This window comes from Geotrypetes seraphini, chromosome 2 (assembly GCF_902459505.1).
Source record: "Geotrypetes seraphini chromosome 2, aGeoSer1.1, whole genome shotgun sequence".
NCBI lineage: Eukaryota > Metazoa > Chordata > Amphibia > Gymnophiona > Dermophiidae > Geotrypetes > Geotrypetes seraphini.
The window spans coordinates 172,006,178-172,029,812 of record NC_047085.1 but is presented as its reverse complement, the minus strand read 5'-3'; the positions used below and the strand labels follow the sequence as shown (position 1 = coordinate 172,029,812).

At 42.4% G+C, this 23,635-nt stretch overlaps 1 protein-coding gene and 1 long non-coding RNA gene across 2 annotated transcripts in view; one reads left to right on the top strand and one right to left on the bottom strand.

Moving 5' to 3' along the window:
* Positions 1-21,215, top strand: part of LOC117355571 — a 43,904-nt gene extending 22,689 nt beyond the window's left edge. Inside the window, exon 3 of the long non-coding RNA XR_004538401.1 lies at positions 20,571-21,215. This is a non-coding gene — a long non-coding RNA (uncharacterized LOC117355571). The remainder of the gene's footprint in view (positions 1-20,570) is intronic.
* The window catches only part of CNDP2 (carnosine dipeptidase 2), a 71,401-nt gene that overhangs the window by 13,099 nt on the left and 34,667 nt on the right, over positions 1-23,635 (bottom strand). The window contains exons 6-8 of the mRNA XM_033934319.1: positions 20,609-20,693; positions 17,731-17,891; positions 775-939 (exon numbers count right to left, since the gene is read on the bottom strand). Of these exons, the coding sequence (XP_033790210.1) occupies positions 775-939; positions 17,731-17,891; positions 20,609-20,693 (411 nt within the window). The remainder of the gene's footprint in view (positions 1-774; positions 940-17,730; positions 17,892-20,608; positions 20,694-23,635) is intronic.

Below are 23,635 nucleotides of genomic sequence, written 5' to 3'. Positions count from 1 at the left end.
TAGTGTAAACATAGGAACCTAAGATTGGAAATAAAGTGATCAAATATTTGCCAATTAGGCACAGATTGTGTGTAATTTATAGCACTTACATGCCTGATTGGTGCCACTATCTTTAAGCATCAATGTAATGAATTGCACTGGGTCTATTATGTGCAAAGATCTGAATCAGACTGATTTTGTCAGGTCTGTCTGTACCCATGTAATTTAAGCACCACCACATGAAAGAGATACAAATGTATGGGTTGACAATGCAAAGAGACCCCAAAACAAAAGAAGAGCATCAAAGTCTGGACATTCCCAATTTGCAAAATACTTGCTCACCAAGTGCAGAGCCTTTTCTATAAAGCCCATTTAGTTAGCAATTGGAACAGCCATTTCAGAAGTCATGTCCAAATACTGTAATTGTTAAAACTGTTTTGCAATCCTGTGGTATTTTTCAATGCCAGTAAGAACTTTTGCTCCCTCTATCACTCCTCCAAAAACAAACACATGCCTATGCCCAGGCTTGACTAAAAACACTTCCTGAACCTACCCCTTTAAAACTATGCAGGTTGCAAATCTATGTAGTAGCTTTTCTATAAGATTGCTACTTAAGACATGTTGTGCCATTTGCATGGGGAAAGCAACTTAATCCCAGTACTGCACAATAGTCCTCTTGAGATCCCCCAATACCACCTCCATGGTATGGAAAAACAATACTTAGCTATAATCCAAGGGTTTGTTGCCAAAGTCTACCAAACATTTGCCAAATAAGGTGCATTATTCACCACAAACCTGTTTTTCAACAACCTCTGGGGTCATATGTGGCACCAATCTGATTGAAAACTTGCCGATTACTTTCCTTGGAATCACAGTTTTAGCTCCAGATCCAGAGAAGGCCCCTTCAATCCCATGAAGGGAGAGGGATGGGTACCTCCATCTGTGCATCAGAATCTTCTCCTATAGGAAGGAGCAAAAGGACATTTAAGCATAAATCTCTGACAGAATTATTTTCAATTTTATTACATAAAGAGCAATGGTCTTCATTGTAAGGCCTGCGAAGACCTTCTGGGCAGTTCAGGCACCTATCCAGAGTCAGTCCCCCCCACCCCCCTTGGCGAGGTCTGGTGCTTGTTCACCATTCTTATTCCCAGTAGCACTGCTCTAACTCTTCAAGCCGCCACCAGCATGAGTGGAGTAAACACGCTGCCTTCGGTGACCCAGAAGCTCTTCCTCTGCTACTGCTGCCTGTCCCCCCCAATAGGCTTCCTTTTTTACCCCCCCCCCCCCCCAAAGGCTGGAAACAGTAACAGAGAAAGCTTCGCCGAAGGCAGAATATTTACTTAACTCACCCTGCCGGTGGCCTGAAGAGTTACAACAGTGCCACTGGGAAGAATGGTGAGCAAGCACAGCAGGGGGGAGGGGGCAGGTGGAATAGCATAGGGAAGGTAAAAGATGCTGGAGGAAAGAGAAGGAAAGATGCCAGGAGACCAGGGGAAGAAAGGTAAGGGGCAGATAGAGATGATAGTCCACAGGAAGGGGAGGGGGGAAGGAGAGATCTCAGACCAGGGATAGGAAGGAGCAGAGAGGGATTCCAGACTAGGAGAGGGGAAGAGGGAAGAGAGATGCCAGACTGTAGGAAGGAGAGGATAAAGATCAGACCATAGGAGGGGGAAAGGGGGGGAAGACAGATGTCAGACCATAAGTGAGGGAAAGATAGGGAGATGATACACAGGGACGGAAAAGGGGGGGGAGAGAAAGGGAGGACTGTCCCAGTTGGATAGAGTAGGCACATTGAACTACCCTATTTTAGTTCTGTAAACTGCTTAATACTCATGTACAAGCAATATATCAAATATAATAAATACAATACAATACATGGTGCACAGGAATGGAAGGGGTTGGGAAGAGAAGAGATGGAAGAAATGTTTATGGATAATTTACTTTCCTTTAGTCCTACAAGACCAGTCCTGGACTTGCGAGTTATGTCTGTTGACCACCAGCAGATGGAGAGAGAAACTGAAACTGTGTAACTCAGTATTTTGAATGTCAAAACAATGGAGGTTATGTACATAGATCAGACCAGATGCTATAATCATGCATTACTCATATCAAGAATGTACCATTTGACCTCTACTAATACAGCTTTCCAACCGAAGCAGGGGTAATTGTAGTCCAACAATATACAATTGACCAACTAAGGTAGGAACCATGGCACCCTACTGATATACAGTTTTGTAACAAGCATATCCAGGCTAAAAGCTCACTTTTTCAATGTTACTTTTAACTCCCAACTCTAACCCACTTGTAAAGTACCCACGTCTATCTTGTCACTCTTTCTGTAGTTCCCTACCCCAATTGTTCTATTTGTCCATCTGATTAGATTGTAAGCTGTTGAGCAGGGATCATCTCTTCCTGGTTAATGTAACATACAGTGCTGCATGCATCCAGCAGCGCCATAGAAATGATACTACTACAAATATGCAGCTCTGCAAGTTAAATAGAACTTAACAGACACAGATTTCCAACTGAAAGTGGATTTTATTGAAGTAAAGAGAAAACCCCTACTAGAATCAAAACATCCTGTTCTTCCCAATACAGTTTGAATGTCAATGAAAGGATACAAGAAATGGGGGGAGGACCCACATGGAGGGTGGGCTTCTGGACCGATTTGGTAGGACTAAAGAAAAGTAAATCAGAAAAAAAAAAATGGTACCAAAATAGGGTGGGATCTCAAAATTGTACCCAACAAGGCTTAAGCCAAGGTATAGGCTACCCACAGGCATTACAGCAATTAAAAAAAAGAATGCAGACCCAAGCCTGAGAATATGGATGATTGCCTTAGGGTTCTTCAATGTGAAGTCCAGGAGACAATGGCAGCCCACATCTTTCTGTTTATTGCCTCTCTAACCAAGCTCCCAACAGAAGGAGGAAGTACATGGGAGAAAACATGCATGCTTGAGTAGATCACAGAAAGAAAGTAGGCACAAATATCTAGAAATCTAGAGAGCCTGGCCAAGTAGTCAAAGATGCAAATAGAAAAAAAAAAACCCCAACAAAAAACGACATGGTAAAACAGGGTTAACAACATTTTTTAGATATATTAGCAATAAGAGTGCAAAAGTGGCATTGTAAGACTCAAAGGTGAAGGGAAGAAATATGTACAGACTGATAAGGCTGAATTGCTTAAACATTTCTGTAGTATTCAAAGCTGAAGTGCCAGAAGCAAAAAGCAAAAAGGGCTTGAGGTGTGGCAGACCCTGATTGATTTTCAGAGGATTGAGGACTTCCGGTTTGGGCTTAGACAGCATGGCTGCGTGAGCGTTAAGCTCCCACTTCCTGCTCAGATAATCGTATCATTTCGCTGTTACCAACTACTATTTCAGCCTCTTCAAACACAGCTACTTACCTTCCATTGCTCGCTGATCCTAATGGCTACGAAAAAAAACAAAACAGAGGCTTTACCTTCTAACAAACGCCTCAAGTCCGCTCCTCCTTCTCCCGATAAGAACGGCTCGGCGGCGGACCTCGTGGAAGAATGTGACCCGATACTGGCAGAACTACAAAACATCAAATCGCTAATGAAGTCGCATATTGATATCTCAAAAGATATGCGCATAGAACTCGAAACAATCCACTCGCAATTAGCCACCTCACAACAGCATTTCGACCTCCTCGCTAATAGAGTGTCGGCGGTTGAGAAAGATGTTCCAGTGATCCGATCTAACTCTGCGGCCATCTTGAAACTTTCAACGGAGCTCGAAGATATGGCTAACCGTAGCCGAAGATCCAACTTGCATATCCTCGGAGTACCGGAGGGGGCCGAAGGAACCGATACCCTCATGTTTATAACGACCTGGCTCCCCAAATTTCTAGATCTCGATTTCTCACCAGCGTTGGAACTCGAAAGGGCTCACCGCTCGCCCTCCACACCTCAGCATGGCGCCAGACACCCACGAACTATTATAGTCAAAGTGCTCCGATTTCAACAAGCACTTTTGATTTTGACCACCGCCAAGGGAAAGGCTTCGATGCTCTACCAGGGCAGAAAGATAATCATCGTTCCTGACCTAGCTCCGGCAACTGCCGCGAAGCGCAAAGCATTTCTGTCACTACGCCAGGACCTCAAAGATCTAGGGGCACAATATGGCCTTTTCTATCCGGCCCGTCTACGTGTGACATATCATAACAAGACTGACAACTACTCCGATCCTGAAGTATTGCGCACCTGGATCCATCAGACCAAAATGGGGTGATCGGAGTTTCCTGATCTGCAACACCCTCATCTACCTTATATTCGCAATTATACTATCAGCCTGCATCAGAACAACACTCGACTAGACCCCTCTTCAGACTATTCTTACTGAACTCCACCTTCTTATAACCCCTTCACTAGCGTATTTTTGGATCACTTTATTTTCAGTTGCTACGCTGTTGGTTTGGATCTCCATTTTGTTTTTCGTCCCCCTTCTTTTCCCGCCTTCTTCTTCCTCCCTCCTTTTCGTTCCTCCCTTTTAATTCCTACTTACTGTCTCTCCTATTCTACTCCCGCTCATGGTCTCTTCCTAAATTTCTTTTATTGCTAAGTTACGCCTGCCTATCTCTGCTCCCTTTCCTTTCTTTTCCTTGTACCGTTCTTCTTACTGTATAAATTTGATCTATATTAATTCCCCTCTCCCGCTGCCTTACTTTATAGCTCAGCTCATGAAATACCACAATCCTTCTATGAACTTGATCGCTTCTCTCCTTTTCTTCTTTTCCAAGGGCACCTCTCTACCTCTGTAATGAACTATCTGTACTATTATGATTTATTGCCTGATCCCTCTTCACGATTAAATGCAATAAACTTGATTGATGAGTTTTTTCCTACTGCTACGCTCCTACGATATCTGTAATTACCCTGAACTATAAGTATTATTAATTTTACAGATCTCGATTTGTTTTATGGACTAAATGCACTTTCATGATGCACTTGCACTTTCATGAATTTAACCATTTTGCCACAATCTTTCTATCTCTCAAATGCAATGAATTTTACTTATACTCTGAACTTTGCCTTAGATTTACTTAATGATTAAATATACCTGTTATGATAGATGAAATTATTTTTGATACCATGCCCACACTCTATTTTCAATCAATTGAATGTTTCATAATATTTTGAATCTAAGCTCCGATACTCCCTGTAATTAATGGCACCCTGTTTGCTTGATGAAATCTTTTTTGAAATGTTATGTTCCCTCTGTCCCTCTCCCTTCATGAATTGTTATTATTATCATGAATTTTGAGTTGGATATTTCTATAAGAACCTGTACCTTACTCGTTTGATGAACTTTATTTATTATCCTATCCTTACTGTTCCCACATTAAGTTGTACTGCTTTTACCACGCCTGCATATATTCTGTATTTTTCTACTACTTTCTCTCCTGACTTTATATTCTATCATGTACCCTTTTTTTTTTTTTTCCCTTCCTTATTAGACTGATACATTTTCCCTTTTTTTGAATCATCTCTCTTCTGATTTTTCCTGCTTATGTTAATTTGCTAGCATTCATGGATCTGAGTATCATTTACTTGCACTGAGACTTCCCTACATGTTCTCAATAAGCTGTTGTGGGGTTTAAATTTTCTGGGATCTACTTGTGCTGTACACACATGGTGGGGCTGGATACTAAAAATGATGTAGGGTTGGTGTTTATTCTCGGGGATTGACTCTACAGGTTGTTATGTTTCCTCTTCTGCCTGTCGTTATCCCTCTGAGTCCTCTTACTGTTGGATTCTCTGTGTTGACCTGTTCCGGTATTTTGTTCACCTTAATTTTTCCACAACTACTGTTAAGTTACCTTTCAGGGTTGAAGAGTATATTATTATTCTCATATTTACCATAGTTGGTATTTATTCTCCCTCTCTGTACAATTATATTACAATGTTTTTGTATTTCTTACCATTGTTGGTATCAGCATTATATCTCCTGGCCTTATAGTGGGTTGCTTGTTGCCTTGCCACTGCTTCTTAGGCAAACTGGCACTCTCTGCTCTCTCCCTCTCCTCCTGGAGGTGGTTCCTGACCTTCACTCTCTTCTGGATTTTCTCTCTCTCTTACTTCCTTCTCTTGTTCTTTCTTGGGGCGGGCATCCCCTTCGGGGATATACATCTCGTACAATTTCTACTACACTACTATGACATCTATTAGGATCGCTTCCTGGAATGTCAACGGTATAAACCAACCCTTAAAATGCAAGAAAATTATGGACTATCTTAAACTAAAAAATTATGATATTCTGTTTTTACAGGTAACTCACCTTAATTCTAAGGACTGTTCCCTACTCAAGATTCCTGGTTTCCTCACACACATATTCTCTCCAGCATTTCATAAGAAAAGAGGAGTTTCCATCTTGCTCAAATCATCTCTTCAGGCCAGTATCCTTCATCAATCCTCTGATCTTGAGGGTCGGTGGATAATTGCCACAGTTCTCATAGGAGAAATTAGACTCTCTTTGCTCAATCTATATGCACCAAATATTGATACTCCCTCTTTCATGTTAACACTGCGAGACACTCTTAAATTTTTCTGAATATCCTTTGATATTTGGCGGAGACTTTAACCTTCCATTGGATGCCCTCCTAGACAGACTGTCTCCATCTCCTTTCCGCATCCCTAAAATGTGGACTGAACTTCATAATGTTATTACGGATCTGGGTCTATGTGATCCTTGGAGACTTTTACATCCCGATGAGCGCTCATTTACTTTTCACTCTGCCCCTCATCGGTCTTACTCCAGAATCGATTACTTCCTCATCTCCAAATCTCTCCTCCCTCAAATTCGAGCCTCCACCATACATCCTATCCGATCATGCTCCTATTGGACTACATATTGAAGTACAACATGTTTTTCCTAAACATGTATGGCGCCTCAACACCTCGCTTCTTTCAGAACCCACTTTTCAGGACAAAATTCATAATTTTATCTCTGAATTCTTTACTAACAATATTCCCTCCATTCCTTCCTTCAATACCGTCTGGGAGGCTTTTAAAGTAAGTCTCAGGGGGGAAGTGATTAGTTTTTCAGTGTGGAAACGTAAATCGGATTCATCTAAACTCGACGTGTTGGAACGAGATATATCCACTTTGGAAAAACAACAAATTCATGACAAACTTCCTCAGGTCTTACCGGAACTCATCCAGAAAAGAGTTGAATACAACTCTATCTCGCCTGAAGGCTCAAAAAGACTTTATCATTTCTAAATCCGGTATGTATACCTCAGCCAACAAGGCTGGTCGCTCTCTAGCCAGATATCTGGCCAATCGTAAGCAACGCTCGAGAGTTGCTGCCTTGAAAAGGGAGGATGGCACTTTAGTCACTGATGACGCTTCTATTTCTCAAATTTTCACTTCCTTCTATGAGAAGCTCTACTCCTTTTCTGCGGATATCTCCACTAAGCCTAGTAATACCTTTTTCCAAGATATAGCACACCCTTCCTTATCTCAATCTCAGGCTTCTTGTCTAGGAGCACCCATTCTGGAATCAGAGATCTTAAAAGCTATTAATTCGCTCGCCTCTCATAAATCTCCAGGGCCGGACGGCTATCCAATCAAATTTTATAAAACTTTCTTTAGCGATCTTGTCCCGATGCTGAAACAACTTTATGACTATCTATTCTCCTTTCCAGACGATCAAGGGAGTTTTACTGAGGCTCACATCATTGTTCTCCCCAAATCTGGGAGGGATGACACTAATGTAGCTAACTACAGACCCATTTCATTGTTAAATACTGACTGTAAAATTCTGGCGAAAATTCTGGCTCTTCGTTTGGATAAAATTCTGGGTATCCTTATTCATCCGGATCAAGTAGGTTTCATGCGAAACCGTTTTATTGGAGACAACGCACGTACTTTTAATGCCATTCTTGACTTGCTCACTCCTCTACTGATCCCCTGATTGCGATATCCCTTGACGCTGAGAAAGCTTTCGATATGGTTGAATGGAGTCACCTATTCACCTCTCTATCCTGGTTTGGCTGTGGTCCGGATTTTGTTGATTGGGTTCGAATTCTCTACACCAAACCTTCATCCAGACTGAGGATCAATGATTCCCTCTCCTCCCCTGTCCATCTTAATAGAGGTACACGCCAGGGTTGTCCTCTCTCACCGCTCCTCTTCAACCTAGCTCTTGAACCTCTCTTATTAGCCATCCGTCAACATCCACATCTTCTAGGGATTCAGGTTGGATCTATAGAGGTTAAAACTCTGGCTTATGCTGATGACTTACTTGTATTCCTCTCCAAACCAGCTTCCTCTATCCCTATTTTACTTCAATTGGTTTCCGATTTCTCCTCAGGATCGGGTTATCGCATTAATTGGGACAAATCAGAAATTATGCCTCTTAACGATGTCACCTCTTTATCTGATTGCGGTCCGGTCTCCTTTCGATGGGCAGACTCCTCCCTGAAATACCTCGGAACTCTCTTTCATCAGGATACTAATACTATGATGTCCATCAACTTATCAGCTATAACTACCAAAGTAGATACTCTCTTAAAAAGGTGGTCTCCTCTTTCAGTGTCCTGGTGGGGGCGGCTGGAAGCTATCAAAATGACCATCTCCCCGATTATCAACTACTATCTCTCCATGCTTCCTAGATTAGCCCCCAAAGCTTTTTACAAATCCATAGAGAGCAAGCTATCAGATTATCTTTGGAATAGAAACCTCCTCGTATATCAATGAAAATTCTCAAATCTTCCAAGGAGGACGGTGGGGTGGGCTTCCCCGATTTCTTTTTATACCATGTCGCAGCATTACTTCGCTATAGCTCTATATGGTTACAGGTCATGGACACGGATAATGACTGCGCTGCCTGGGTTCACATTGAACAATATCTTTCAAACCCTATTCCCATATCTTGCTTACCATATATCTCTCCGTCCACTCTTCCTTCTAAATCTGTTACCATTTCCGCAACTCTTCAGGCTATACAACATTTTGATACCTTCTCCAATTCTGATAGAAGACATACTTTGGCTGCTCCTTTGTGGTACAACTCCTTATTCAACATAGATAATCGTTTCATTCGCTGGCATTTATGGATCGATAAAGGTATATGGTCACTGGGTCAAGTAATGAACAAAGAAACCCTATTGTCCTTCTCTCAGATTATGGATAAATTCAACTTACCCCCTTCAGAATGTTTTCATTGGCTTCAACTTTCTCACTGCCTGAAGAAATGCTCTCCTTCTATTTTCACCTTCTCTCAGACCTCCTATTCTATCACCCTATCTCAACAGGGCTTTCTTCTAGGACATTCGACCTCTCTCTTCTATAAAGAACTTAGATCGCATCTTTTTCCTAGATCCAACAGGACCACCAACACCTGGGCGAATTTTATCACTTGGCGCGGCTCTGACGAGGATTGGGTACGATACTTCTGTAAAATTATTCGACCCACCGCCTCTGCTAGCTTGACTCACTCACTCTACTTTTTAGCATACCATGTTTTCTGGACACCTCACAAGTTGTTTCGAGCTGGACTTAGGGATTCTAATCTTTGCTGGCATTGTTCTACGGAAATGGGCGATCTTCATCATATGATCTACGCATGTCCCATTCTCGCCTCTTTCTGGACTAAAGTATGGGGACTTATTCGGCGTATATTACCTATCACATCTGAATTCACATTTGACATTCTCCTCTTTAGGTCTCTGGCAGTGATAGACCCACTTACCTCTAGTCAACAATCTCTCCTTAACATACTGATCGCCCTTACGATCCAAATGATCCTCCACAACTGGAAATCTGCAGATACCCTTAACATTGTGTTTTGGTGGAACTCAGTTCTCATGATTCACTCATACAAGATCAAAGCGGCAGAATTCTCTAATAGATCTCTGACCATATCTCGCATTTGGGAACCCATACAACATTTTTCTCTATAACCGTTGACTTCCCAGATGGCTATATTCTGAATTACTGTTCTTTACATTTGATATATAACTACTTATTATGGATGTTGATGCCCGCCCTGCTCTCCATCTTTTTGATCTTCTCCTTCTTTTCCAATCATCTGGATTATCTGCTTCATATCACCTGATCTCTTCCTCTCTTTTCTTTCCTCCTCCTCTCCAGGATTAGGATACATTTGGCATTGAGATATCATGGTACCTTATTATTGTTAAGACGATCTACTTTACTTTTATATGTTATGGTACTAGAGTTTACTAAGGCACTATTTTTGTCAGTGTATATTTATCATTCTCAATGCATTCCTTGCCGAATACTTTTGTGTTCTATTTTATCTTTGAAAATCAATAAACATATTTGAACTTCGATTTTCAGAGGATTGTGTTCATGAGGAGTTTAATAAATTAAAAGGTGGATAAAGCGATGGAGCCGGATGGTGTACATCTGAAGGTACAGAGGGAACTTGGGGAAGTTCTGGTGGCTCTGCTGCCTGAGCTTTTCAATGCTTCTCTAGAATTAGGAGTGGTACTGGAGGAGGTAAAGTGAAAGGAAAAAGTAGAGAACTACAGGCTGTTAAATCTGACTTATGTGATGAGTAAATTAATGGAAACTTTAAAAAATATAATAGTGCAGTTTCTGGAATCCAATAGATTACAGGACCCAAGACAACATGAATTCGGTAGAGGAAGGTCTTGTCAGACAATTCTGATCAATTTATTTGACCGAGTGATCAAAGAAGATAGAGGGAGAGCACTAGATGGGGTGTGTTTAGATTTTAGCAAAGCCTTTGTCAGTGTTTCACACAGGCATCTAATAAATAAACTGAGTGCCCTCAGTAAGGGCCACAGTGCCAGACTGGGTCAGAACCGGTTGAGTGGAAGGCGACAGGGTAGTAGTCAATGGAGATTGCTCTATGGAATAAGGAAAAAGGACATCACCAATGGTGCGTCTAAAATTTTGATTTTTGGGTAACACTTTTGTAAGAGATATTGCTGAAGGGCAGACTGGTAAAACTTGCCTCTGCAGATGATAGCAAAATCTGCAATAGAGTAGACACCCTTGATGGTGTGAAAAACATGAGGAAGAAAGACCTAGTGAAGCTTGAGGAATGGTCTGAAATTTGGCAGCTAAAGAATTAATGCTAAGGAATGCGAGGTCATGCATTTGGGCTGCAGAAACCGAAGGGAATGTACAGCTTAAAGGGGACGGTGCGGTGGGGAGAACTTTTGTGCACAAAAGAGGAGTGGGACTTACCGTAGATGCGATAGCATGTGATGATCTAAAGGTAGCCAAGAGGTTGAAAAGGCAACAGTGTAAGCTAGAAGGATGCTTGGGTGCATAGGGAGAGGAATTGTCAGTAGGAAAAAGGAGGTATTGATGCCCCTGTATAAGACTCTGGTGAGACCTCATTTAGAATAGTGTGTGAAATTCTGGATACAGCGCTTTCAAAAAAATATAAACGGGATGGAGTTGGTCCAGAAGAAGGTTGATGGTCTATGTCATAAGGCATGCAGGGAGATAGAGATATACACACACAAAATACACATACACACTTTAGAGCAGTGGTCTCAAACACGCGGCCCGTGGGCTGCATGTGGCTCTCCAGGTGCTATTTTGCGGCCTGCGGTCTGGACGCAATGATCAACTGTAAAGCGGCGGCGGCTCCTCGCGCATTTCTCTTCCCCCTTCCCTTGTGGAGCAGCAACATGTCTGGCCAGCTCAAGTCGATCGATCCGTACAAAGCCGCGGATGGCGGCTCCTTGCGCTATCCACTCCTGCATCGGAAGCCTCTCTGGCGTCACAACATCAGAGAGGCTTCTGACGCAGGCGCGGATCTCGCGAGAAGCCGCCACCCAAGGCTTTGAACGGAACGATCGATTGGGAGCCGGCCAGACATGCTGCTGCTGCTACACAAGGAAGGGAACCGAAGGGGAGGGGAAAGAGAAATGCTCTGCTGCATATGGAAAGGAGGACCCTAGGGAAATGCTGCTGCTGCACAGGGAAAGGGAGAGGGAAGGAAGGGGGAAGAGAAATGCCTCTCCTGCACAGGAAAGGGGGGGAGGGAAATGCTGCTTCTGCTGCATAGGGAAAGGGAGAGGGAAGGAAGGGGAAGAGAAATGCCTCTCCTGCACAGGAAAGGGGGGAAGGGAAATGCTGCTTTTGTTGCACCCAATTGGGGAAAGAGAGGGAAGGAAGGAAGGAGAAGGAAGACAAGGGAGAGGAGAGGAACAAGAGATGCCAAGTTCATGGGAGGGAGGGAAGGAAAGGAGATATCAGACCATAGAGGGTGAGGGAGAGATGCCAGGGCAAGGGAGAGATGCCAGGGCAAGGGGGGAGGGAAGGAGACAGATGCAAGACCAGGGAAAAGGAAAGAAGGAGGGAGGGAGAAAAGGAAGGAAAGAGATGTCAGACCATGGAAATAGGGATGGAAGAAGAGAGAGAGAGAAGGAAAGGTAAGACATGGAAACGTAGATTTTGAAAAGAAAGCAGAAAAATTGAATATTAAGTTAATGCCAAAGATGGATGCAAGGCAGAAAGTGAAGACAGAGAGAAAAACAGTCAAAGGACAAGAAGGCCCTGGAAACATAGTTAAAAGCACAGAAAAATAGTCACCAGCCAACAAAGGTAGGGAAAATGATTTTATTTTCAATATAGTGATTGAAATGTGTCAGTTTTGAGAAAGAAAAGATATTAAACTTTAAATGTGAGGGCTGCAGAAAAAATAGAGCACTTGAAGGGCCGCAGAAAAAAATAGTTAATGTCTTATTAAAGAAATGACAATTTTGCATAAGGTAAAACTCTTTATAGTTTATATATCTTTCCTTTTAACTGTTAAAGGAAAGTTTTATAAACTATAAAGAGTTTTACCTCATGCAAAATTGTAATTTCTTTAATAAGACATTAACTATTTTTTTCTGCGGCCCTCCAAGTACCTACAAATCCAAAATGTGGCCCCGCAAAGGGTTTGAGTTTGAGACCACTGCTTTAGAGGAAAGGCGGGAGAGGGGAGATATGATACAGACAATTAAATACTTATGTGGCATAAATACACACGAGGCGAGTCTATCTGAATTGAAACTCCAGAGTGAGAGGGCATAGAATAAAGTTAACAGGTGATAGATCTTAAGGAAATACTTTTTTACAGAAAGGGTGGTAGATGCATGGAATAGTTTCCCAGAAGAGATGGTGGAGACAGATTGAATTCAAGAAAGAATGGGACGGGCATGTGGGATCTCTTAGGGAGAGGAGATAGTGGATGCTGCAGATGGGCCATGTGTCCTTTATCTGCTGTCATGTCTCTATAATTCTAAGTAGACATCTAATGGTTAGTGCAGTGGCTGGCAAAATCAGGTTTCAATTCCCACTGCAGCTCCTTGTGTCTCTAGGCAACTCACTTAACCCTCCATTGCTCCAGGTACAAAATAAGTACCTATATATGTAAACGGTTTTGTTTGTAACCACAGAAGCGGTATATTAAGTATTATCCCTTTCCCTTGAAAGGCAAGACATTTCTCAGTAGACAAAGACTGCATTTGGAAATATCCCCATCTTTAAGAATACTCTCAATGAAACATTTGAAGATAGGCTGGTAGAGAAGGATGTCATTGACACACACTTCCAATAGGGTTGCAGCCTCGTATGGGAAGATATTTGGGGGCTCTTCAATTCCTTTAGATCCAGAGTGGTCCCAATTGAAAAAAAATCAGTGAAGACCACTGCCCGAGATTAAAAAAAAAAAAAAAACCACAAACAAACAAAACAAAAACAAATGCACAAAATTCAGAATTTTGTCCTTGAAGATTAAGATGGCTGACCTTGTAAGAGGAAACAGAATATGGATGTCTCAAAAGGCCCCAAGTGATGCTCTAAAGACAATGTAGCAAGGAGCAGAAGAAAACAAGCACCGAGAATTAGCCCATTGTGACACTAAGAATGATATGAGCACCCTAGAAAGACTAAAGTGAAAACTTTAAAACCCCACATAAAAAGATGAGCTTGAAGAGCTATGAGAGAAAACAAGAATGCAGCTAACAACTTCCTGACTTGGTAGCCAGTCATGATCTTGTAACATTCAGAGATAGTGGTATGCAAGGATAAGGTGGAATACCTAGTTCAAACTGCTGCTAGACTGAGCAAAACATCATAGGTACCCTGTAGTAGGGCAAGAAGGAATTGTGGACATGTTACTATGTGATATTCTCCATAATTGGCAACCTAATATAAGAGAACAACAGGAGTGACAGCTGACCCCAAAAAAGCCCACCCCAAAAATGATTTCAAATTTGCTACTCCCCTTTCTGACCAGAATTGACAAGCTTCTCCATTCTCTTTCTGTACCTAATCAGAAGTACCTTTTTCAGATTACATACAAAACATGAAGGCAGATAAATAATATGGCCTATCCAGCTTGCCATCCATTCTTCCTTTTGCTCCATTAGAGATTCTATGCACTTGTCCCAAATTTTCTTGAATTCATATAGCGTTTCCATCTATACCACATCCCCCAGGAGGCCATTCCATAAAAGTCATCACCCTTTCTATTAATATTTCCCCATGTTACTTCTGAGTTTATACTCTTTCACCTTCATCATATGCCCTCTCATTTCATGGCTTCCTTTCAATACTGCTACAATACTCCATACACAGTGCCTCTTCCTCACCTTGTATGGCTTTATCATCTTTAATAATTCTTCCTACCCCATCCTTCCTGAACAGAAAGCCCAGTATGACAAACATCTTGAGGCTGATGAAATAGCTAGTACAGCGAGACTGACTGCAACCGACTGCAATACAGCAGAGATGCCAGAAGCTATGTTGTGCTGCTAGTGGAAACTTGTGGTCTATAGAACAGCCAGCCAGTCAGGTTTTCAGGATAGGTAGGTGGCATTGGATTGTAGACAACAAATTCTGCAGAACTGCCTGACCAAATTGACAGCTGTGTTGGGTATCTTGCTCAAGGTAATAATGAGATGTAAATGAAGACCATGTCACAATTTTGCAGATCTCCTCAATGGAGACTGACCCCTAGAGACTGAAACAACTGACCAATTGTGGCCATGTAAATATTAAATAACGCTGAAAGCACTGAAACCTGGGGAACTCCACTTCTTACCTGAAATGTACTCTAAATCTTATTCCCATTTCTCACTTGAAAAGAACGATCTAGCAAGTACGAGTTAAGCCATTATTTGTTAATTTTTAAGTTTAGTACATAGCAGTTAGATTTTTGCAAAATAATGGGCTAGATTCACTAAGCCCACCGATCAAGTCCCGACCACATAGCGACCCCTTTGCGACACCGACCTGATTCACTAATCTTACTCCAGATCCGATCCATGCTTGCAAATGAGGGGGAACGGCATGCAAATTTAGGCAGGCAGCGATACTTTAAAAAAAAAAAAAAATAATAATAATAATAATTCTCTTTAGCTCTACCGTGCACCATCTACAGATGGTCTGCACATGCGTTGGAATCGCAGGAGAGCGATCCGTGCAGTCAATTGGGGGCGTGATTCCGATCACCCTCATTTGCATCACTCATGGATCAGATCCGATCTGTGGCCTTTGTGAATCTAGCCCTATGTACTTTTAAGTATATCTAATTGACATTTCTTAAATGCAAGCTTATTCGATTACAGCTAAATTAATGCGGCCTTCCAACATGAAAAGGTTCCCCACCCATCCTAGCCCTTTTGAAAGCGGACTTGACCAGAGTGCAGTATGGCAAATCTGCTTTCTTGAATTTGAGAGCCTTTTGGATCAGATTCTCTAAGCTGTACAAAGTGGATTTAAAGTAAGAGAAAGAGAGACGGGAAGAGAGAGAAGGGAATTGGATCCTTCCACATATCCCTTAACTTGCTGAAAAAGCTTCACTCAACTGAACCAGCAGAAACTGGCTGAGGAGATTGCAAGGACCATTCAGTCCACAGCTGCATGGATGTTCATTCTATTTGCAGGAAACTGAGAAATACTGGGTGTTCCATGGCTCTACATAGTACCCTCTAATGATGAATCACACAGAACTACTTTTTCTCCGTCTCCAGCCACAACACACAAATTCTAGGATAGTCTGCTAAGGACTCTGTGGAAAAAGAGCAAATATTAGGTATGTTTTGAAAAGGGATGGAGAACAAAACCAAGTACTGTACACCTCAAGTACTGTGTGCAGTTTGGTCATTCCATCTCAAAGAATGATATAGAGGAACTAGAAAAGGGGGACAAAAAGCGATAGAGGATGGAACACCACCCATATGAAGAATAAGTTAGGGTTTTTCAATCTGGAGAAAAGATGACAGAAGCAACGACTAAAATTTCTTAAATTATGAATGGAATGGCTTGGTTAAATACGAAAAACAATTGTATAACCTTTCAAAACACTTAAGAGAACATTTCATGAAGCTAAATGACCAGCAGACTGAAAACCAATAATTCAGCAGCAGTTATGAGAAAGTGATGCTGAATAATCAGTACTAACAAGCCATTTTAATAATGGGGATGCACCAGGGCATTATGGGAGTTGTTGTGAGCAGAGCCAGCAATTATGCAGTTGCCAATGCCTGCATTGCAAAGGAAGCATACAGGATCACTTTATGTGTGGCCCTAACTATGCCCACTTAGCTATATGGGTGCTGGCACTAAATATCATCCAATACCCATGTAGCTTCCAGATGCCAAATCATTCCTCCCACTCCTATGGAGTATCAAGAAACCCCCTTCCAATTCCTCCCACCACCCTCCCCCCTTGGAAGTTCCCCCTTCTCTTATGCCATCAAAAGCCCCTATCCTTCCCACGCCCCAGGATTCCACTAGGCCAGGGGTAGGCAAATCCGGTCCTCGAGAACCACAGGCAGGTCAGGTTTTCAAGATATCCACAATGAATATGTACGAGATGGATTTGCATGCACTGCCTCCTTGAGATGCAAATCTATCTCATGCATATTTATTGTGGATATTCTGAAAATCTGACCTGCCTGTGGCTCTCACGGACCGGAATTGCCTACCCCTGCCCTATCCCGGAATTGCCTACCCCTGGTAATCTATCAGGGAATGGGCAGAAGGAGCCATGCCCCTTCAAAAATGAGTGCCATGACAGCTAGAAGTAGCCTTGTGGTACTCAAAAAAGGAGGGAGGTATTTTAAAATAATGCCAACTGCCATGGGCTAAACATTGACTGGACAATATTTTTGTTTTAATGCAGTAATTAGTCTGTGGAATCTGTTGCTAGAAGATGAGGTCAAAGCAACCAAAATAGGAATCAAAAGTAGTTTGTAAAAGTTCCTGGAGGAAACCACAAAGATTAGCCAGATAGAACTGAGAAAGCCATTGTTTATTCCTAAAAAAAAAAAAAAAGCTATAGGAAATAACTGCTTTTTGAAATCTACCAGGTATCTTATCTCCAACAGCAGCCAGTCCAGGTCACAAGATGCCCAGTTCAATGAGCCCAGTGACCCAGCATGGCTTTTATTGTGTTATTATTTGTAGTTCTGATTTTCTATTGCATTTCTTAACAAAAGCAACAGAAATCCCTGCATGCAGTAGGTTAAACCCAGTAATAGATCAATACCATCGAGTAAATCTGGAGCTAGCTGGCAAACCTCTTTTTGATCCCCACTCCCTCAGCTCCACACAGGGCTGAAGTTCAGAATGGACAGTTTGATTCAAAAGAAAAATAAGTAACTAGGCCTCAACAGACAATGGGACAGAGTATTTACGGCAACATTCCTGCCTGCAGAACCAACTTTTTCACTTTATCATTAGCTGCACTTGGGAATGGTTTGCAAGTAAAAGTGCAGTACCTTTGTGTCATGAAGCAATTTATGAACGCCTATATCTTTTGCATATTCCTGCAAGTCAAACTCAATATTATCATATAATGCAGTCTCTTCTTCAAGGAGGGAAGCAACTGTGTCGTAAATGCCAGGGATGAGAATCTTCCCTTTTTTGTCCAGCAGGGAACCTGAATAGATTAAAGGAAAGTGCCTTGAGGAAAAAATGTAAAAATATAAAGAGCTAGTACATTAGCAGACACTCATTTCAATCTGTTATTCCCTGGCCATCTTCAGATTAGGGCATGTCTGGATAATTTAGGCAGGTTTTGCTCAAAATTAGTGCCTACTAGAGAGGCTTTGTTTATAGGTATAGGCACAAATACATACAGACAAGACTCATAACCCTGACACCATGAGACTTTTCAATTTCTTTTCACATCCAGTCCTTGTACAAGTTTCTAAATGACCAAGAAATATGAATTTCTGTATACTTACCATATACTCACATATAAGTTGATCCGAATATAAGTCGAGACCCCCATTTTTCCCCCCAAAAGAAGGAAAAATGGTTGACTCGAATATAAAAAAGTCAGGGCTTAATATTCAAGTGCCCCTCCCTCCCAGGCTCTGCACCCAGCCACCCCTCCCTCCCAGGCTCTGTCCTCGAACCTCCTCTGCCGATACCTGGTGGTCCAGAGGTGCAGCAGGCAGGAGTGAGCTTTCTACGCTCCAGCCCCACTGCTAACCCGGTCAGAGGTGGCTGCCACGGGATCCGTTTTTTTCTGCCGCTGAGCAGCTATGAGCAGGAGCACACTTTGGCACTCCTGCTCAGCGCTGAGCAGCTTCTTGACCAATTCTCATGAGAATTCGCAGGAGTCAGTCAAGAAGCTGCTCAGCACTGATCAGGAGTGCCAAAGTGTGCTCCTGCTCATTGCTGCTTAGCGGCAGAAGAAACCAGATCCCGCAGCAGTCACCAACAACTGGGTAATCAGTGTGACAGGAGCGCGGAAAGCTTGCTCCTGCCCGCTGCACTTCTGGACCACCAGGGATTGGCAGAGGAGGTACAAGGGCAGGGAGAGGGGAATAGGGTGCAGAGCCTGGCGAAGGCCTGCAATAATTCTGGTAGGAGGCGCTGGCCCGAATATAAACCCCCATTTTTGGCCCCAAAATCCCAGTTTATATTAGAGTATATTACATAAGTGCACGCTTTTTCAAATTGTTTATTCTGCTGTAAGGGGACAGTGGCAGTAGTTTGCTTTTTTTTCTCTTCTTCCTCCTCTTCACTATCTTTCCTACCACTCTACTTGTTACTTCCATTTGCCCTAACCCCACTGGTGAACTGCCAGAATGGAATATTTCTGTAGGGCTGGTGTTGGCAGCAGCAGCTGCTAGCAAAATTTAAAGCAGCAAAATATCAGCTATCCCTGATGACAGCAATCATACCATTCTTATATAGAGAGAGTTATATCCATGTTCCATCGTTGATTAAGGTACACCTTATCTGTGGTGTAGCAAGGGTGGGAGATACTCCCCTGCTCTCTTCTCTCCATGCCCCAGCTCCTTCCTGTAACCAAGAAGCAATATCAGATGGAGAGCCGAGGCCGGCGCAAGCAACAGGTTAGAGCTGCTGCTTACGCAGATGAAGAGCTAGAGGTATGGAATTGGGGGAGGGAGGGGGAAAGAGAGAGAAGGTACGCATGGCAGGGGAGCGAGTGGGAAGAAGCAAGGGGGGGGGGACATAGAGGAGGAGAGATGCCAACTGTGTCACTCTAAACCACCTCCCAGACCTTGCCACACTTTACTTTTAAAGCCTAGTCATCTAGTGGTGAACAAAAATGGATGCCTGAGTTTTAGTCTTGTGAGACCAAGGGAGCTAACAGCCATTTTTGTTAGTAGCTCTGCAAGGGGCAGAGTGTGCAGAAAAAGCGTTCCTGCCCTGCTTCACCATTAGACCATCAGGCTTTATAAGCAAGGTGTGGAGAGGTCCGGGAGGCAGGGATGGTTCAGAGTCAGCACCTCTCCTCCTCTTTGTACTTCCCACTCACTCCCTTGCCGCACATACCTTCCCCCCCCCCCGTACTGAGTTTGAAAATCCTAAACCTATGACTATGGGGAGGGGAGTGTACATAATTTTGCGAGTCAGTTCACTTAAGATCCCATTTAGAAAGTAAATATCTAGCCCTACTTTAGTTTCTCTCTTCATATGCTCTTCCCCCTAATTTTGCTTAGAGGAAAAAAAGTAAATATTTTATCAAATCGCTTTTTTTCTTTTGTATGTATTAAAAAAAAGGACAACACACAACCATACACCACAACCACCATGTAGTCAGTAATCTTGTACCCTGGAACTGAACTTGATATGGCCTATTAATTCTCAAAACCTGGATTTGGATATGAATAGTGTTTTGCAATACCTTGTGGTTCAACAGAACATTAAACTTGACCCTAAAGTAAATTGGTAGCCAATGTGGGGGGGGGGGGGGGGAAAATCCACATTGAGAAATTATATGCTGAAATCAAGAGATATTGGTGAGCATCCTGGAAGAATTCTGGAAGACCTTAAATACAAGCTTTTGGAAGGACCAGAAAACAGCAAGTAATATAGTAATGTAGTCAAGTTTGACATTATCTAACTATTGGTGAAAAATTCTAAAATCCTCAAAAGTACTAGCTTAAGATATTTCCAAAAGTATGTCTGAAAAAGGCAAAAGGGAAAGAAAATGTTATAGTTTGATGTGTCTTGATCAAGTGTAGAATCAAGTTATCCCAAATTACAAACCTGCTGGGCTAATATTAAAAAACACAACAACATTAGCATCAAACTTGAGATTGAGATTAACTGATCATGATTTTGATTTTGTTTATAGGGAGTGAAATTAAGAAAAACAGGAAGATACCCTCTTACCCATCAAAGCAATGAGATCCGTCATGGCTTCATGCACCGAGCCACCATAGACTCCAGAGTGAAGATCTTTGTTACTGCATTCCACCTGGTCAAAATGATAGAAAACACTATAAAAACATGAAAAAGTGACTTGTTTTTACTTTCACTACTTTTCAGCCATTGACTAGTACAATCAAGGGGGACTAGCGATGGTCTTATTTCAGCATGCATTCTTAAAATTATGGATACAAATCCTCAAAATATAAAAATATATAAATCCTAAATTCTTATTTTGATTTTAAGATTGAAAATTTGTTAGGAGGCCTGCAACATTAGATAGAAGTCTTGTTTGTACAAATACATATTTGAGTGGAGTAGTTAAGAAAACTGAGTAACTGACATTAAGTATCATCTCAGTATTAGCTTTCAGTACTCTAGAGAAGGATTCTTTTTTTTCATTTGTTTTATTAAAAAAAAAAAAAAAAAAAGAGGGTAGTAAAGTGCCTCACTTTAGAGATCAAAGGAAAACAAAGCAGGAAGAGGGAGTAAGAATGCCTCATTTAGAGATCACAGAGAAGAAGAGAATAGGAGGAGAGCAAGAGCACATCGAGAAACTGGAGAATTTATATCTGCTGTGTGTATATGAAAAATGAAAGGAAAAAAATTGCATTATAATTAGTAGGGAAGGGGGGACAGGGTGCAGAGCCTGGCAGGGAGTGAGGGGGCTGGGTGTAGAGGCTGGTATATGTCAGTACACAATTTGGTTCAGAATGTTTTTTTTCTTGTTTTCCTATTCTAAATCTAGGGTGCGTCATATGGAGCAAAAAATATGGTACCTAAATACTCTCTAAAAATATTGCCCATTCTTTATCACTAAAAGTGTGTGCCAGGGGCCCATCCAAAAGGTATCCAATGCCCTAAGCAGGAGTGGCTCAAGGCTATCTTCTGCAGGTGGTGAAAATATGAAATAGCACCCAGTCCACATCCCCAATCCACCCAAAAAGAAAGCCCCCTTAGGAGTTCTATTTAGGGAAATGGAGACACTTCCACTACGAGTGCAGACCAAACCAAGGATAGTTCCTTCATAAAAAATAGGGCTGAGCAATTAATGCATTAACACAATTAACTCATTGTTTAACAAGTGTCACACAGACCAACATGGTTTGGCCTTACTGTAGTCCCTAAGACTCTCCATGGACAAATTGCAGCCCACCTTCCATCCCCATTATTTCCAGTGCACCGCCACCAGAAACAGTATGTAGAAGAATGTTTGAGGAACTTCAGTCATTTGCCACCACTGCCTTTCACCATTTTTTGAAGATTTAACATACAAATCCATGAATAGCAGCCAAGAATCCACTTAACAGTATCCAAAGCACAGAAGAAAACATCATCCCTCCTCTCCAGACCAAAAGGAATACATTAAAAAAGGACACCCCCCCATTATTAACCTCCCTACTCCAGGAGCTCATAAGCTTTCCCTCCATGCCACGTATACATCCCATATCTTTGAGTTTTCTTCATAATATATCTTATTGCTGTCAATTTGAACATCAAATGCACATAATCCAATTTTTGTCGCATATACTGCAAATCAGGAACTCTAGGCGAGCACCAGTAGAATGCAAAGGTCAAGTGAGCCGCTGTAAATACAAAGACACAAGCTTATGCTCTTGCACCATGTAGCCGGGAATAGCAGCATTAAAAAAGGAAAGGGAATGGAGACTTGTATACTGCCTTTTTGTTGCTTTGGCATTTCAAAGCATACATTCAAAGTGGGCACTGGAGGATTAAGTGACTTGCTCAGGGTCACAAGGAGCAGCACCGAGATTTGACCTCAACCTCTGGGTGCAGAGCCAACAGCCCAATCAGTAAGCCGCAGCCCTTCCAGCACTCCATTAACATAGGACAATGTTGGGGGGGGGCGCTGCTGAGCCCGCGAGGAATGGCAGCGTGAGGGAAGAGCTCCTGCACCATTAATTTAAATTCAATATTCTACTCGCACGAAAACTTCGTCTCAGCGCTGTTAAATCAACACAGTGCTCCTGCAAGTCCTTGCGCCGCGAATACAACCCGCGAAAGTGAAAGTAATTGACCATGTCGGATAAAAAAAATAAACAAGCAACACAAGCCTGAGCCGTCCTCTCCGTCGAAAACTCCGCTTCCGGACACCCCTGCAGTCAGCAACCGCGAACTGCTTGATGAAATTAAAGAACTAAAAAGCATGGTGTCTGACACGAAGTCAACACGGAAGAAATTAATGAAAAGCTCAGCAACCTCACAACTGAATTCTTAGCAGTACAAACACGTGTTGCCTCCCTGGAAAACAAAATGGAGATGAATACCAACAACATAACTGAGTTAAGGAAGCAGACCCTGCGTATCACTGCCCTGGAAAGAGAGCTGGAAGATAGCAACAACCGCTCTCGAAGGAGCAATTTCAGAATCCTTGGACTGTCTGAAGAAATACCGGATCGCGATTTGATTAAACATCTGTCTGCCTGGATTCCTAAAATCCTCGACATCACCTTTGCCCAGGAATTTGAGATAGAGAGGGCGCACCGCGTCCCCTCTCAACGTACCTCATCTGACCGTTACCCTAGACCGGTGGTGGTGAAACTACTTCGGTATCAGCAGGTAGTTGATATAATGCAGCGTGCAAAGATCCGCGCTCCTCTGAAACACGAGGGTGCTGCCATACTATTCGTCCCTGATCTTAGCAAGACGACGGCCTACAAACTAAAACAACTTCTCTCCTACCGACCACAGCTGAAGCAGCTCTCCGCCAGATATGGGCTTCTTTACCCTGCCAGAATGAGAGTGACCCTTAACAACACTACGAAAGATTTTCTCAATCCTGAAGACTTGGCTGCCTTCATTGAACAACACTCTCCGACCCCTATCCATCAGGTTTGATGTGTGCTGTGCATCACTCTGCATGTGTTTCTTTCACTGTCTGTTATGCATAATTAAGGTTAATTGGCACTATTAGTAGCATGCTATTTCACTGGGACTGCTTGTTGAATACACTGTATTAAAGCATACGTT